Source organism: Podarcis pityusensis, assembly GCF_964106645.2.
Source record: "Podarcis pityusensis genome assembly, chromosome: 2".
Classification (NCBI taxonomy): Eukaryota; Metazoa; Chordata; class Lepidosauria; order Squamata; family Lacertidae; genus Podarcis; species Podarcis pityusensis.
The window spans coordinates 113,761,360-113,779,123 of NC_138029.1; the positions used below are offsets into that span (position 1 = coordinate 113,761,360).

A 17,764-nucleotide genomic window follows, 5' to 3' on the forward strand; every position below is an offset into this window, starting at 1 on the left:
TTAGTATGCAATGTAAGTTTCTTTTAAGAAAGCCAAAGCAGATTTAGCCATGTAAAAGACTTGGGAAGTAGCAATGGGCCGTATACTTGCTGACTTTTGTTACCACCGTTGCTTTTATTTTGGAATAAAACTGCTCTTCTCTACCTCTCACTGCCTTGATTCTTGGATGCAACAATTCTGTTGGATGACTATTGCTCAACTTCCAACAGATTCCTCTTGCTGTTTACGCAGTATTCCACAAGCTTTGCTTTCCTCTCTAAACGCCATGCCACCTGGGGCAACGCCATGTTTCTGACGAGGCCAGTGATAAAAATTCAGGATTCAGAATACAGTGGTACCTCGGTTTACAAACTTAATCTGTTCCTGAAGTCCATTCTTAAATCAAATCCGTTCTTAAACCGAGTAGTGCTTTCTCTAATGAGGCCTTCTGCCGGCGGTGCCCTTCCACCGTTCAGCTTCCGTTCGTAGATCAAGGCAAAGTTCGCAAACTGGAACACTACTTCCGGTTTTGCAGAGTTCGTAAACTGAATAGTTCGTAAACAAGACTTTTGTAAACTGAGGTACCACTGTACTTGTAATGCAAAGGGCTTAATCTCAGTGGTGGCTGGTGCCCAAGGGGAATGGAATGCCATTATTTATGCTCTAGTTATCTCCTGCTTGGACTGCTGCAATGGACTCTACATGGGGTTACCTTTGAAGGTGACCTGGGAACTACAATTAATTCAGAATGCGGCAGCTGGACTGGTGACTGGGAGTGGCCGCCAAGACCATATAACACCGGTCTTGAAAGACCTACACTGGCTCCCAGTACGTTTCCGGGCACAATTCAAAGTGTTGGTGCTGACCTTTAAAGCCCTAAATGGCCTCAGCCCAGTATATCTGAAGGAGCATCTCCACCCCCAACATTCAGCCCAGACACTGAGGTCCAGCTCCAAGGGCCTTCTGGTGGTTCCCTCACTGAGAGAAGTGAGGTTACAGGGAACCAGGCAGAGGGCCTTCTCAGTGGTGGCACCCTCCCTGTGGAATGCCCTCCCATCAGTTGTCAAGGAAATAAACAGCTAGCTGACTTTTAGAAGACATCTGAAAGCAGCCCTGTTTAGGGAAGTTTTTAATGTTTGAAGTTTTGTTCTGTTGAGAGCCGCCCAGAGTTGCTGGGGAAACCCAGCCAGATGGGCGGGGTATCAATATTATTATTATACTGTATTTATCAGGTGCTTTCTTCACAAAAGTGACCCCAAGGGGACTGATACAAAAACATTATAAACACTAAAACCAGCATAAACAAGAATGCAAGGGAGGGCAATGAGCTGACCAAGCCTCAGAAGCCTGGGGGACCATTGAAATTGCCCTATTAGAAGGACTTGTGGCTGATGTTCATCTTAAGGAACTGGGAAGGCCTGAATGTACTTAGGCTCAAGTGGCATCAGGCTTTATTATATATCATTTCTTATATATCACCAGATCTTTGAACCTAGCCTAGTAGTGACTCAGCAGCCAATGGGGCTCTCTGAGTAACCTGCTAGAATAACTTATGGGGTGTGTGTGTTTTATCCATGTCAGTCGCTTATGTTTGCAAATGGGTCCATGCCCCCCCCCCTGCAAAAAATAAAATAAAGCAATCGTGGCCCCTGGATTATGTAACTTGCATGCGCTGACATATATAAGAGAGACGCCCTCTGACATTTCTGTGTCAAACTCAAATGTACGTAAGAGAAGATACTATTATAGCAGTGACCCTCACTTTTCCCTGTTGTGGGAAGTAAATCTCCTTATCGTGAAACTTAAATGAACTGTGTCAAACTCGCCAGCAAATCGCTATAAGGGCGGGAGTCCTACACAAGAAGCTGCACTGCCAGGTACAATCACTGTGACACACAATCTGGTGAATTATGCTCTAATGCTGTCATATAAATCTGTCTAGCTTTACTCCACTAGTACCTGGCTGGAATATTTGGTCCTAGTTCCCACCAAAAAGACCTTTGAGGCGAGAGTCCTGTATGAAAATTCCCAACGTCAATTCATTTTGTAGCTATTTTGTATTTGCTGACGTCATTTCTTTACTGCCTTAGCTTACAAACCCTTCCACAGCTGTGTGCAACAATAAAAACAAACAAATCGTACAAGTGTTTTGTTCTTTTTAGTACCCCTTAGTACCCAAAGCATTGCAACAAGATTTAAAACGACACCAATATTAACAACGTAGCCTCAAAAAATTAGTAAGGAAACGTAACAGGTGGAAGCGTCTGTGTCGAGCCAAAGACCTTGTAGGTTTTTTTCTCTTGTTTTTTGGCTTTTTTAAAGAATTGGCTTTGAAAACCTTTTTTTTTTACTAAACAAGGAAGCTGCCAGAGCATCCTGAGATCGTCACCAGGCCTGCTCAAAGCATCTGTTGAGCCCAGGACATTTTTCATGTGTGATCAACTCTCCTCCCACCCTGGCCTGTGATCCAGGTCCATACAGGAACCCCTTCAAGCTCTGCACACCACGATGGGTTAATACTTGAGTTGCTAGGTAACCCTAGAAACATGGCTGTTCTCCCTTTTGAGCTTGGTTAGACTGACACAAGGGGAGGGGAGAGGAAAGGAAGGGGAGAAATCAGGTGCTGATGTCTTGCACCAATGCAACTACAGGTCATATTCACACCCTGCACTGTGATCCGAGCCGGATCCCATCAACGACGCACGTGAGGACGGGGGCCGAGTTGTCAACAACGACGGCCTGATGATGTTAAGTACCAGTGCTCGATTGCAGGCAACGGGTCAAACTCTGGCACTGCCACCCCATTGACTGCCACCATCACAAGAGAGTTTGCCACTTCGTTGGAAAGCTTCAACCTCTCGTAAGTCCTTATCAGGTTCATAACAACGCAGCCCCGCTTACAGCTTCCTGTAGAGATTCGTAAGCATGCAGAAACTGAGGCGAGTTTGCTCAGCAAAGGAAACGCTTGCCGCTCCGCAATGGCCTTCCTGCACAGCTCTGAAAACAAAAGGTCCTTGGCCACGTTTTTAAGTTCGGCCCATTCATCCAGCAGCCTTTCCACGCTGTAGCTCGGAGGGAGAACGTACTCAAAATATTTCGCCATGGAAAGTACCTCAGCGTCTCCAGAATTGGCAAGGCAGCTCCCAGCAGCAGGCCGGCACACGGTATCAAACACTTCTGTGCTTTTTAAGAGCTGGGGCGACGTCTCACCGTCAAATCTCTGGTGCAGGTATTCCGCCCCGGTCAGGATGATTTTTGCACGGTCCACTTGGAACCGGAACTCTCCCATCTCGACCACATCCAAGGAGACCCCTCTGAAAGAACCATTCTTCACGGCGGCATTAAACTCTTCCTCCTTCGGTCCCGGCTGTTGGAGGAGGTTTTGCAAGGCGAGGTAGGCAGCTTCTACAGCAGCACTGACTTGCCCAAGCAAGACGCTTTCTCTCTGGAACTCTTCCGAGAGGGGTTTGTAAACCTGAAGGAAGTCGATCAAGAAGTGGGAAAACTTGACAAAATGGAAGCTCTTCAAGAACGTCAACATGCCTTTCGCCTTCTGCCCCTCGTGGCTGCCGGATTTCGACAGGCGCTCAAGGTGAGCAACCAAAGCAGGCAAGCTTTCCAGAAGGATGCTTAGAGTTTGCCTCTTGCTCACCACCCACCTGACACTGTTTGACTCCATTAGTTTGGCCACCTTCTGGCCCAGGCGGGGAGCCGCACCCTGCAGCTCCCTCAGTCTTTCGGGAGAGGCTTGGAAAAACTTGAACGTTGCCCTGATGTGCTTTTCACAGTCCTTCACAAAGTCAACATCCCTGTAGCAGGCGCCGATGGCCGCATACTGCAGCTTGTGGGTGACACAATGGGCCGGGGACAGGCGAGGGATCACCTCTTGGAATTTGGCGACGAGCGCACTTTTGCAGGCTGCTATGCTGGCTGCGCCGCCTGTCGCAAGGCCCACGACCCACCCGGGTTTCCTGAACGGGATCTGCAGCTCATCCATGGCTGAAACGGCGGCAGCGAAGCAGGCGTCGGCGGTGTCGCCGGGCAAAGACACCAAGCAAAGGTACGACTCCTTCACTTCCGCTCTCTTGAGGTAGCGGATGTAAATTGCCAGGCAGGGCTGGTCGGACGAATCCGCGAAGCCGTCCAAGAGGAGGCTGGCACAAGGTGACCGGCAGATGCTGTCAAGTATCTCCTTCCGCAGCGTGTCCGCGATGCACCTTATGAAGAGGGTGCATGCCACCCTGTTCCTGTACCTGGGGATGATGGGGGCTCCCATGACTTGCAGGAGGTCCAGCGCTTTCTCGTAATCGTTCAGCGGCTTTGAGTGGTAAGCGATGTCGTAAGCGGCACTGAAAAGGTGCTCCATGTTCCTCAGCACGTAGCTGGACATCTTAGTCAAGCGCTCGGCCGCCGGGGCGCCATCTGGGTCCTCCTTAGCTGTCAGCGCTCGGACGCAGAGCTTGTGAGCATTGCTCTTGTCGTGGTGCTTCAGAGTCTCCACTTTGAACGGCCGGGTGTATCCCGTTACTAGTTTGGACACTGGGCCGTGAGCGGGCGGCTTCTCCTTGCACACCACGCAGTAGAGGGTGGTCTGCCCTTTGTCGGCCTCCAGCCATGGGAATTGAGAGAACCATGACTTTTGGATAGATCGGGGGCCTAGCGTCTTTCGGGCTGCTCCCACTGCACCAGGTTCCCTTCCACAGCCCTCTGGATACAGGTTTGGAGGCCACACCTCCATTGGGGGGCACAGTGAGAGAGCATAGTCATCCATCGGGTCCTTTTCGTCTGTGTCGTCCACCATTTCAACCTTGATTATTCCTTTTGGAGAGAAATTGGAGGGATAATATAGGTTGGTTGGTTGGTGTTTTTAATTAGATCAAGTTCCCAATTAGCTAAGTACTGCAGGCCCCGTTTTTCAAAATGAAATAAATATTATTATTATTATTATTATTATTATTATTATTATTATTAATTTCTATGCCACCCATCTGACTGTTGCCCCAGCAACTCTGGGCAGTTCCCAACTTCATATAATAATTATTATTATCATCATCATCATCATCATCATTTTATTTTATTTATACCCCACCCTCCCCAGCCAAGACCGGACTCAGGGCAGCTAACACCAGGTATAAAAACAATTGATTAAAATACAACTTCAAAAAAAGATTAAGTACAACATTAAAATGCAGCTTCATTTCAGTAGAAACTCAAATCAAAAATTTTGGGGGGATGAAAACGTCAAATCTTCAGCAAGGCCAACTATCCAGACTGGTCCTACGTGGGCCAGAAAAAAGCCAGGGAAGTCCCCAAATAGGAGTTCCGTCACAGAAGGAGAAAAGGAAAAAGGAAAGAGGGGGAGGGGATCAAGTTGATTCCAAGCCAAAGGCCAGGCAGAACAACTCTGTCTTACAGGCCCTGCGGAAACAAATCAGATCCTGCAGGGCCCTGGTCTCATGTGACGGAGCGTTCCACCAGGCTGAGAAGGCCCTGGCTCTGGCTGAGGCTAATCTGACTTCTTTAGGGCCCGGAATCTCTAGGGTGTTTCTATTTATGGACCTTAAGGTTCTCCGCAGGGCGTACCAGAAGAGGCGGTCCCATAAGTACCGTAAATAAATAAATAAGTAAATAAGTAAATAAAACATCAGCCTACTTTTGAAATTTTTGCTATCTCTATGGTAGTTTTTGTTATGTGAATGATGCCACAGTTCCCCTGGGTGGGCTACACAGACCTCCTGTGGTCCATGGACCACCAATTGGGAGCCACGTGTTATTAATGTGTTAACAACAAAAATCCCTGCTACCAACATAAACTGGTAACTGACACCATTGCAACAAATTTTTGCAAGCCCTGTTGCGGGTGTGGCCAGGATTTATGTGGGGGGTGGAGGGCAGGCTTCATGTTAGATTTTTATTGATTTACTTGATCAAGGGGGGCTGCCTCCCTTTCCCCCCCGGCTACGCCCATGCACTCTGTGTATGTTAGAATTCCTGCTCCATGATTAGTCATGGGATTGTTGTCTGTCACATGACGGTGTGTGTTTTGACTCCACAGAGTGGGAAGTGATGGAGACAGGATGTTTGTGTTACTGTGTTCTGTGAAGTGGGACAATTGTCCTTTGCTCTTTTTCTCTTTGCTGTCTGATACTAGAGAGAGAGGGAGGCATGTGGCAGTGCTCCATGTGTGTTTATATGTAAATAAAGGTAAAGGGACCCCTGACCATTAGGTCCAGTCGTGGACGACTCTGGGGTTGCGCTAATCTCGCTTTATTGGCCGAGGGAGCCAGTGTACAGCTTCCGGGTCATGTGGCCAGCATGACTAAGCCGCTTCTGGCGAACCAGAACAGCGCACGGAAACGCCGTTTACCTTCCCGCCGGAGTGGTACCTACTTATCTACTTGGACTTTGACGTGCTTTCGAATTGCTAGGTTGGCAGGAGCAGGGACCGAGCAACGGGAGCTCACCCCGTCACGGGGATTCAAACCACCGACCTTCTGATCGGCAAGCCCTAGGCTCTGTGGTTTAACCCACAGCGCCACCCGCGTCCCTGTAAATAAAGTAGATTAACCAAAATGCTGAGTTGCTGAGGTCTGTCACATGCATGATGTGCAAACTCTGCGAATTCCTAAGTGTGCCGGTGTCTGTTGGCATCAGTTGCTGCGACGTTCGGGCAGAAGAAAGCTTTTGAAGCTCCCAAACGAAAGACCAGGAGGGAGAGAACATGCCAGTCGGGCATGTGTCTCTGCCAGGATCCTACTCGAGTGTAGGACGAGCTCCGGACAGTGTAGGCTCTTCAAGTTCCAGCCAGGTGATTGTTGGACCTTCGAAGTGCCACACGCTGGGCATGATTTAATTTCAAACTATGTGGGCTAAAACTGGCCATCTGATGGCAAGCGATAGATAGGTGGGCAGTCCCACCCACTTATCAAAGTTGGCCTGCAGCGATGAGTTTCCCAACTGCATCTTTGCTGCTGGCTTACCTGCCAGTTTACTGGAAAGTCAGCAGAGAGCTCAGAGGACAAGGAGCAGCCGCCAGCACTGATGGCTGTAGTACTAAGGAGGGGGGGGCAACTTGTTGAGACACCCACCCCCTCCATAAAAAGGGACTTGTGGCCCTGATAACGTCCTCACGCATACACCATGCAAAGGGAGCAGAGACTTGACAAAAACAAGAGGGGATGAGACAGGTCACTTTATGGAAACTCACCTCCAAGGTAGCTCGGCTGAGGGACTGAAACCTCCGACATTAGGTAATCTGAGTGGATAGAAGCAGAATACAGTGGTACCTCGGGATACAGACGCTTCAGGTTACAGGCGCTTCAGGTTACAGACTCCACTAACCCAGAAATAGTACCTCAGGTTACAAACTTTGCCTCAGGATGAGAACAGAAATTGTGCTGCGGCGGCAGCGGGAGGCCCCATTAGCTAAAGTGGTGCTTCAGGTTAAGAACAGACCTCCAGAACGAATTAAGTTCTTAACCCGAGGTACCACTGTATTTAAAAAATACTTAACTAGAAGGGAGAGAAGAGCTTATAGGCTCTGAACAAGCTTTATGAATATCGCTCTGGTGCATAGAAAGTAGGGAATGACGACCCCAGAAGTGGCAGCTGTTATTATTAATTAGGTTTCTTTAACCCCCTCTGTCCTCCCAAAGGAGCTCAGGGTGTCAAACAAAAACCTGAGCCCAGTGAAGTCATTTTCATTTATGGATTTGGATTTACACCACTCCCTTCCACCAGTTCCCAGGGCAGCTAATTAAGTTTTTTTTATTATTAATTATTATTATTATTATTATTATTATTATTATTATTATTATTATTTTATTTATACCCCGCTCATCTGACTGGGTTTCCCCAGTATATGAAAAACACAATAAAACATCAAACATTAAAAACTCCTAAATTTTTATTCCAGCATATATTAAAACCAAAAGTTGGAATTACAAATATTACAATATAAAATGTAAGTGGAAAAGCTGTCACTAGAAGTAAAACACCAAGCAGCATAAAAAAAAGGATTCACAACAGGCTTTAGAAGCTTGGAAAAATCAAATGATCTCTGCCTGGGGGCGGAGGCCAAAAGCGGCATCGAAGTCGACACCAGGCGAGCCTCTCTGTGGGAACATTCTGTAATCTGGGAGCCACCACTAAGTAGGCCTTTAGCTCTGTATCTGCCTGCCATAGGCAAAGTAGTGAGGCCATCACAGGGGTTAGAAGAACTTACCTCGATGTTCTTCTCCCCCTGGCTGGTTCTGGCTAAAAGCAGATTCTTTCCAGGAAGCGGTTTCTCGGATTAACTGGGAGTTTGGCACAAGGTGTTCTGCAAGGAAGCAATGTTTGCATATTTAGACTCGTGGGGTGGGGATCGATTGATCTGTTCCACCAAACACAATCTCACCATGGGGTAAATTAACATCTCTGCATGCAATACACAGGGAGACCCATTGCGTCCCTACCCACCCACCCACCTGGGACCCCTATACTATACAGGCTCTCTTTTCGCCTCCCTCACAGCAAGGTTTTGGGCAATTTACACCATCTCCACGTTCTGCTTACTCTGGTGAGTTTTCTGGTGCAAGGTCAGATTCTTCCGCAAGGCAAACCCCCGCCTGCAGTCATGGCATTCGTAAGGCTTCTCTCCCGTGTGGGTCCTCATGTGCCCGATAAGAGCATATTTGGAAGAGACTATTTTCCCACACAGGGGGCAGGTTGCTTTTTTCTTCGCCGTCTTCTTGTCACTTGCTGTTTTGAAGCGAGAGGAGGAAAAACAGGAAGCTGTCTTAGACAATAACGCAAGGAGATCTTGCTGGACCTAGTCCAATATCTGTCAGTTTGCATTTCTTAATGCCTAAAGGATTGATCTGATGTGTAGAGATCTTTCCCATTCTGAATAATACAAGAGGATTCTAGAAGCTATTAGAAGCTTCTCTGTGTGAAAGAAGCAGGCAGAAAGGTCATGATTGTTTGGGTTATACCTTCTGGGAAGCTGGTTTGAACTAGTTCTCTTATCTCTTCCAATTAAGATCATGCTGACTATAAATATAGGCCAAAGGGAGCCTGGGTTTTACTTTCACTTTCTCTCTCTCTCCCTTCTGGTGTGGTGTTCAGTACATAGTACAGTGGTACCTCGGGTTAAGTACTTAATTCGCTCCGGAGGTCCGTTCTTAACCTGAAACTGTTCTTAACCTGAAGCACCACTTTAGCTAATGGGGCCTCCTGCTGCTGCTGCGCCGCCGGAGCACGATTTCTGTTCTCATCCTGAAGCAAAGTTCCTAACCCGAGGTACTATTTCTGGGTTAGCGGAGTCTGTAACCTGAAGCGTATGTAACCCAAGGTACCACTGTATGCTTAGTGTTAAGTTTTAGTCTTGTTATAAGTTTTGTAAGTGCTGCAACTGGATTTTTATGGACTGTGTCAATTCCTGAATGTATTTGGATTTGTGACCATTACGATCATTTGCCTTCAGTAGAAAGTAAAGCTCTGCTGGATGAAATACAATTATTGGAGTACTACAATATATCCAAAACAATGGGAGAAATTGGAAGGATCTCAAAAGAGAAGATAGACGGGGATTTGAAGGTGTTTAAAGGATACTTGCAAAACCATATTGAAAAATCAGAACTATTAGAATAAACAAGTTCCGTTTTAAATACTGAAATACTAAATAAGATGGATAACAATGTGTAATAGAAAAAGAAGCATGAAATTAGGTTAAAGGTGTGTGAAAGAAAGTAATAGAAGTGGAAAGAAATTGCAATTGAGTAGATTGGAAGTCTAACACAAAGGTGGGGTGAGGGGTGGTGGGTGGTGATGGGGAAAGGAATTATCTGTGGGACTGAATGTAGGTATGTTTGTATATATTTAAGGATTGTATGAAATGTATGTTTGTATGCTTGTATATCCGCAATATGTGTGTATTAATGCTGAATTATTTTAACAATAAAAACTTTTTTTAAAAAAATAAAAAAGAAGAAATACAATTGCCTCTGGTCTATTTTGGGGGACTCTGCGACATGTTTTAAGGTTTTCCTCCACACATAGGACAACATCCTGTCCTTACAGGGGCCACCCAGACAACTGTAGAAATCCCACAAGTAGGACCCGAGCATGAGACCACGCTCTCCTCCTACAGTTTCCAACAACTGGCCCTCAGAAACATCACCACCACCCACCATGAAGCCCAACCATAGTCATCATGCCTGGCAGCTGTATAGGGAATTAAACAATTTATCTACTCTAAAAAGTAGAGACATCACCTTGCCAACAAAGATCCGTATAGTAAAAGCTATGGTTTTCCCAGTAGTGATGTACGGAAGTGAAAGCTGGACCATAAAGAAGGCTGATCGCCGAAGAATTGATGCTTTTGAATTATGGTGCTTGAGGAGACTCTTGAGAGTCCCATGGACTGCGAGAAGATCAAACCTATCCATTCTGAAGGAAATCAGCCCTGAGTGCTCACTGGAAGGACAGATCCTGAAGCTGAGGCTCCAATATTTTGGCCAGCTCATGAGAAGAGAATACTCCCTGGAAAAGACCCTGATGTTGGGAAAGATGGAGGGCACAAGGAGAAGGGGACGACAGAGGACGAGATGGTTGGACAGTGTTTTCGAAGCTACCAGCATGAGTTTGACTAAACTGCGGGAGGCAGTGGAAGACAGGAGTGCCTGGCGTGCTCTGGTCCATGGGGTCACGAAGAGTCGGACATGACTAAACGACTAGACAGCAACAACAATCTACCCAGCCTAGGATTGTACCCCCTTCACTGGCAGGGGCTCTCCAGCTGATGCTTGTTCCCACTGCCTGCTACTTGAGCCTTCAGCAGAAATACCACAGACTGAAAAAAACAGATGCTCTTTCACTGAACTTCCATTCCACAAGCCCCCACAACAGAGATGGGGAACCTGTGGCTTTCAAGATATGGCTGGACTCTGATTCCCATCAGCCTGGGACACCTTTCCTTTGGTGGTTTCCTAGCTGGTTCCTCCCACCATTCCTCCACGCCTATCCAGCCCATGGCAAGAGCAGAGACAGTGGAGGCAGGGAGACAGAAGGGAGAAAATCACACAGGACTAAAAGGAACAGCAGAGGGGGAAACCCTGAGGGAGATAGGGAGAATGTTTTCAAACAAGTACAGCATCTCACAGTTCAACTGCTAGGTTTCGCACGGCACTGAGGGAACAGATGCCTCCCCCAATTTTCAAGGAGGGGTCCGACATCAGTATTTTCATTCCTCCCATTGCAAAGATCACCAGATCATGTTTGTTTTACTTTCTGTCTGTGAGAAAGGAGGGGGTGGAAACTACTCTTCCAGACTTCCATCCCTAGCACTGTGTCTGGTTTTTCTTTGATCTGCCTAGAGACAAGATGGCAGTATGAGGGAGCTGTATCTCTCATACATGTTTGCTATGTTCTTTTATTTGTTTAATCAGTAGAAATAAATTAGGTATGCAACAAAACCTCCACAGCTTTGCTTCCGTTACTCTGCTGCTTTTGAGGTGCTCACAATGTGAGTCCACTGCACCAGGATTTATTCCTCCGGAATGCTGCTCTGCTGTTCCTGCGTTCCTGTGATCGGAAGGTCGGAGAATGTGCTCCCGACACCCAGCCCATGTAGGCGCTGAAGATGTGGGCTGTATATGGGTTTACGCTCATCCAGACCCTCTTAATATTCCACAGCGGGCCCTGTTGGGCCTCCCCATGCCTGCAGCAGGCCTCACCTTTGATTGCTTTTTCTCCCATATCTTGAACCCAGGGCTCCGCTCCTTGCTCCAGCCAGAAGATCAGGGTCGGTTTGGGAACTGGAAAACCTGTTTGGGAGCAAGGCGGGAGAAAAGAAAAGGGTCATGAGGAAGACAGTGGCACAAGAGGCAAGTATAATATAGATCCCTACGCAAACTTTTAACATCCCTGGAAGTTTAAGGAGCAGAAACAAATGGAAATGTGTGCAACAGACAGTGCAATCGTATGCATGTATACTCAGAAGTCAACCCCACTGGTCTCAATGGGGTTTTCTCCTGGGCAAGTATAGGATTGCAGCCTTCCGCTGGTAAGACCTTGTTGCTTATCTTCTTTCCCCCAAAAAACAACACACACCGCAACTCCTCTAACTCTGCTGATCACTCACTCTGGACCATGCAGGAGTGAATGTCACTATAATGTAAAATTGAATTCAGCCATCTGTGCAAGAAGGCAACATTGGTATGGCAGGATGCAATGATTAATGGAATAATCTCTCTTTCATAACTTTATAATTCAGGGTTATCATGTGAAAGCATTCATGTAAAATGTAATTCACTTTGGGAATGCATTCACTGCTACAGGATGTCCATTAAGCTTAGCAAATTAAAAAAACAACAACCAGTATCTTGTCTGGATTAATAATAGTAATAATAATAATAATAATAATAATAATAATAATAATTTATTATTTATACCCCGCCCATCTGGCTCGGCTTCCCCAGTCATTCTGGGCAGCTTCCAACAAAATATTAAAATACAGTAATGCATCAAACATTAAAAGCTTCCCTAAACAGGGCTGCCTTCAGATGTCTTCTAAAAGTCAGATAGTTCTTGTTCTCTTTGACATCTGGTGGGAGGGCGTTCCACAGGGCGGGTGCCACTACCGAGAAGGCCCTCTGCACGGTTCCCTGTAACTTGGCTTCTCGCAGCGAGGGAACCGCCAGAAGGCCCTAGGCGCTGGACCTCAGTGTCCGGGCAGAATGATGGGGGTGGAGACGCTCCTTCAGGTGTATTGGGCCGTGGCTGTTTAGGGCTTTAAAGGTCAGCACCAACACTTTGAACTGTGCTCAGAAATGTACTGGGAGCCAATGTAGGTCTTTCAAGACCGGTGTTATGTGGTCTCGGCGGCCGCTCCCAATTAATTAAGTGGCCATTTATTGGCATCTGTACCATACATTCTAATGACCAGTGTTGTGCTTTCCACATATACATTTAGATCTTTTACATAAATAAAACTGCTGGGAGACACGGGCAATTCAGAGTTTCCCAGGTCCTGTGACCTTGGGAAATAGTTCTTTACCCAGGGAGGCCACGTTCTCGTAGTTCTCTTGCATGACCTCCTTGTACAAGGCTTTTTGCTCTGGCTCCAGCAGATCCCACTGCCCCTTTGTGAAACAGACAGCCACATCCTCAAAGGTCACCGGCTGCTGGAAGGAAAGGAAAGAAAGCTCAGCCTCAGGCACACCACCCAAAAAAACTTCACACCTGAACCAAAACAGAGGAACAATAGATGCAACTCCCTCCAACTTGGAAAAAATGAGACCTGGCCCGTATATGCAGCAGGCAAAATGGGCTGCACCACTGCAAATGGGGGGGAGGTGTTTTTTTAAAAAATATCGCCCTACACTAAGAGTCACCTGCAACAATAAAAACAACAATGGACTAGCAGGCAAAGGGCCAAGCTGCCTTTCCCCACTGATGTGCTTTTCTTCTATATGCAGGGTGTGGTGTTTCTGTAAATAATAATAATAATAATAATAATAATAATAATAATAATAATTTATTATTTATACCCCACCCATTTGGCTCGGCTTCCCCAGCCACTCTGGGCAGCTTCCAACAAAATATTAAAATACCATAATGCATCAAACATGAAAAGTTTCCCTAAACAGGGCTGCCTTCAGATGTCTTCTAAAAGTCAGATAGTTCTTGTTCACTATGACATCTGGTGGGAGGGCGTTCCACAGGGCGGGTGCCACTACCGAGAAGGCCCTCTGCATGGTTCCCTGTAACTTGGCTTCTCGCAGGGAGGGAACCGCCAGATGGCCCTCGGCGCTGGACCTCGGGCTGAACGATGGGGGTGGAGACACTCCTTCAGACATACTGGACCGAGGCCAGTATAATGGAAGCATTAATGGAAGTATTTAAAAAAATGGTATTCCCACTGGGATCAATGTTCTCCCATTTTATTCTATTGTATGCAATTTCTCCCTGTGTGTGTCTGTTTGTGTGTGTAGGAATTTAGGGTGGGAGGTGAGGAAGATGGTGGGACAGTGATAGCAGACTACATCTGGTTCCACAGATTAAAAACAGACTTGTAAAAGGGGCTTTGAAGCTTCCTGGTCAAATGCGTGAAAGGGGTTTGGGGTTTCTCCCATATAGCCAAAAAACGCGCCATAGTAGACCACACACCTGGGAAGACTCTACCGCAGCAACGTCCTTTTCCCAAGGAGGAGATGTTGACCTCAGTTGAAACATGGAACACTTTTCAGAGCCTGTGTGAACAAGAGACAAAACTGAGGATACATTTTCAGTGAAATTGATTGATTTTTATTTATAAAAATATTTATATACAGTGGTACCTCGGGTTACATACGCTTCAGGTTACAGACACTTCAGGTTACAGACTCCGCTAACCCAGAAATAGTACCATTAGCTAAAGTAGTGCTTCAGGTTAAGAACAGTTTCAGGTTAAGAACGGACCTCCGGAACGAATTAAGTACTTAATCCGAGGTACCACTGTACCACTATTCGCAGTGGTTTACGAAAGCTATACGTAAAACCATACCATAAGAACATTAAGATAATTATTATGGCAGATGTGTTCTTAATTTTCTGCATAAACCTGATGGAATGGAAAAGCTTTGAACAGGTGCTTAAAGGTTAAAATGGAAGGTGCCCGCTGAATCTCTATTGGCAGCGTATTCCACCACACAGGGCTTATGATACAAAAGGCCTAGTTTCTTGTTGTCAAATGAGCCTCGACAACTTGGGGAACAACCAACGATGCTCTTAGAGCTGTGATATGAGGGTTCCTTGAGATACCCTGGAGCTAAGATGTTCAGTGCTTTGGCTGATTAACAGTCTATGTCCTTTTAAATGTGTGGGTATTGGTTTAGTTTGGTTTCTTCTTGTGTGTGTTTTTATTATGTACTTTATTCTGAATTTTTATGTTGTGGATGAAGGGCAATATACAAATTTAATTAATAATAATAAATACATATTCTCTCAAAATATTTGAAGCTGATAGGAATGAAAGGCATATCTGCAGAAGGGGTGGGACGCAGGAGCGGCAAAATATTATTAATACTATTTTGCCCTTTAGCAAAACAGCAAGATATGAAAAGACCGGAAGAGACAGGAACAATCAGGTTCCCTTTCCGTTTTTGCAGAAACCAGGAGACATTATGACCTAGTCACTGCCTCTCAGCCTAGTCTACCTCGCAGGGTTCTTGTGGGGATTAATTGAAGAGGCGGGGAAAACCAGATAGAAATGCAAATACTGTTAGTCAGTAAAGGGGAGAGAGAGACCCTTTAGTTTGACGCAGCCCAGCTCCTCTCGCCTTTTGAAACGACAGGGGCGCAGGATTGATCTATGTTCCCTTCAGACGCCTAACACAAATTGCTAATGAATGGAAAGAATTTCAGCGGTCCCGGAAGGCAAGCAGTCGACTCATTCCAAGATTTTTGTCTGCAAATATGAAACCAACAAAAACGCCCCTGAGCGGCGGGGGTGTGGGTGGGGGACAAGAATGAATGGACCGACATTCAGGGGGTGATGCGCCCCTGAAACAACCGGAGCTTGGAGCAGACAGGATTTTATCCAAATGAAGTCCTTTCCTCGTTTTAGAGTCGAGGTGAGATCTTTGCTTTGGGGGTGCCACCACGACACTAGACTGTGCCTGATCCTTTCCCCCATATGGATTCAGTCCAATTCCCCCGAACAATAAGCCTCTCTCCATCCCATTCTCCGCCGCCGCCCACACCCCACATATTTCTCCCCCCATATTTCTCTCCCTTGCTTAACACCACCGCACGTCGAGAAAGACAAAAGGCAGCCCGGGAGCCGACGACGCCACCCCTAAACTGCAAAAAGAAGCCTTACATAAATAAAGCGTGCATTGAACCAGATTCTCCCCTTCATTCCCCTGCGCTGGGTCTCTGCTTGCCTGCAAAGCTGAAGTCTTCAGTGCAGCCCCGCCGCTCCTCGGGGCCGCGCTCTGCTGCCATCGGGGGCGCATCGGGAGGCTCCCAGGCAGGGATCCCTCCAGCAAAGGGATCGCCCCTCTTTCCTGAAGCGGCGTCGACCCACTCCATGGCTCCGGCTCTGCATCCGAAGATCGGATCCACTAAAACACACACGCACGCTGGAAATCTATTGGCTACGGCACGCCAGGCGCCCCCTTTCCTGCGGCTGCATTGGAGGCGCCGAGAGCAGCCGGCCTGGTCCCGGGGAATTCCGGGAGTTGTAGTCTCCGAAGCTCCACCCTTTTCCCACTAGTTAATCCGATTCAATTCAGCGCCGCCGAGATGCTGGTGGCGCTGATGCTGTAGGCAAGCAGCTCTGCCGTTTGTAAGAGCTGACAAAATGAAAGGTAAGGGAGCGAGCGGTCATTGATCCTGTCATGTTCATGACAAAGAATGGAGAATTTCCATTGGAAGGGGACGTCGGAGACCATGCAATGTTTTTTTTTGTTTTGAAAAAGCAGGTGCATAATAAGTCCTGTTTTCTTCTCCGCCTGAAATGGTTAGACACGCTTTCAAGGTGGGACATTAGAAGCTACCCATCAGCTTGTGCAACCGGCAAGGCAATGTGGCACGTTTTCATCAGCCTAATGCAGTTTTAAGGTCCATTCATAAGTACAGATTCGTAAATATGCTTCAGTTGCAGTTTTGAAAACGCCTCCGGTTAAAATATCAAAGTGTTTATTTTATTCATTTAACAAAAAACTTATACTGTATACCACTTGAGTGTAATAAAAACTAAGCAACCCACAAGAATTGTTATTAAAATCATCCATAAAAATAGTTGGACAAAAATAATTGAAACATTTTAAAGATAATTAAAATAACAGCAAGAGATTAAAACATGTCAGTGTCTGGGTAAAGGTAAAGGGACCCCTGACCATTAGGTCCAGTCGTGGACGACTCTGGGGTTGCGGCGCTCATCTCGCTTTATTGGCCGAGGGAGCCGGCGTACAGCTTCCAGGTCATGTGGCCAGCATGACTAAGCCGCTTCTGGCGAACCAGAGCAACGCACGGAAACACTGTTTTTACCTTCCCACTGGAGCGGTACCTATTTATCTACTTGCACTTTGACGTGCTTTCGAACTGCTAGGTTGGCAGGAGCAGGGACTGAGCAACGGGAGCTCACCCCATCATGGGGATTCAAACCGCCGACCTTCTGATTGGCAAGTCCTAGGCTCTGTGCTTTAACCCACAGCGCCACCCGCGTCCCAACACGTCTAGGTAGGCTTGCCTTAATAAAAGTGTTTTCAGCGGGTACCGAAGAGTATAGCAAAGGTGCTGATGTCAAGTGGCAGGGAGTTCCAAAGTGCAGGTGCTGTCACACAAGATCAATTTCTTATAAGTGCAGAATGCATGTTATAGGGTACCTGTAACAGAACCAGTTCCATAGAATGAAGCAGTATTGGGTAAACTTGATATGTAGAGGCCACAAACAATGCATTTTGCTCCTATTGGCCATTGATTTTACTTTGACACTGTTGCTGTTTTTAACTTGACAACATACGTCTCAAAGGTTGGGACATTGTTACTTTTGTTTGCTTTTATATTTGTAAGCCTTTTTGAGAAACTACTGTGTGGAAAGCAGAGTATAAGTTGTAAAAACAAAGTAAGCTTAATGTACAATGTCTCCAGGCAGTGTTGAAAATAGCATTCAGTAAAAATGAATTGGATCCACTACGCACTTTGCTGTAGCATCAGTGTGGATGTGACCTTTGTGTTTGCACGCATATACACTCACTCACACACATGTAAAATTCCAGAGTTTAGATTAGGGACAAGTAAATTCAAGAGCGGGGGG

General features: G+C 46.5%; 1 protein-coding gene across 6 annotated transcripts; it reads right to left on the reverse strand.

Moving 5' to 3' along the window:
* Positions 1–2,527: 2,527 nt before the first annotated feature.
* On the reverse strand, positions 2,528–16,155 carry LOC308469346 (zinc finger protein 862-like). Of its 6 annotated transcripts, XM_080991658.1 has the most exons (9): positions 15,824–15,909; positions 15,282–15,409; positions 14,131–14,213; positions 13,019–13,145; positions 11,697–11,786; positions 8,536–8,721; positions 8,204–8,299; positions 7,187–7,234; positions 2,528–4,797 (listed from the first exon to the last, which is right to left on the reverse strand). In XM_080991658.1, the coding sequence occupies exons 3-9, from the start codon at positions 14,194–14,196 to the stop codon at positions 2,705–2,707; spliced, it is 2,706 nt and encodes a 901-aa protein (XP_080847784.1). In that variant the 5' UTR covers positions 14,197–14,213; positions 15,282–15,409; positions 15,824–15,909; the 3' UTR covers positions 2,528–2,704. The 6 variants fall into 6 exon arrangements, with proteins under 6 accessions (XP_080847784.1, XP_080847781.1, XP_080847780.1 ...); XM_080991655.1 differs by lacking the exon at positions 15,282–15,409 and having other exon boundaries at positions 13,019–13,142; positions 15,888–16,155; XM_080991654.1 differs by lacking the exon at positions 15,282–15,409 and having other exon boundaries at positions 15,888–16,155.
* Between the last annotated feature and the right edge of the window lie 1,609 nt (positions 16,156–17,764).

Bases quoted from the DNA above. Each gene is read 5' to 3' on its own strand.
- LOC308469346 (XM_080991654.1), bottom strand. From the start codon at position 16,035: ATGGAGTGGGTCGACGCCGCTTCAGGAAAGAGGGGCGATCCCTTTGCT. The intron at 8,300-8,535 runs GTAAGCAGAACG...GCTTCCTTGCAG, and splicing joins GCACCAGAAAACTCACCAGA to AACACCTTGTGCCAAACTCC. The intron at 4,798-7,186 runs GTGAGTTTCCAT...TCTCTCCAAAAG, and splicing joins TCAGCCGAGCTACCTTGGAG to GAATAATCAAGGTTGAAATG.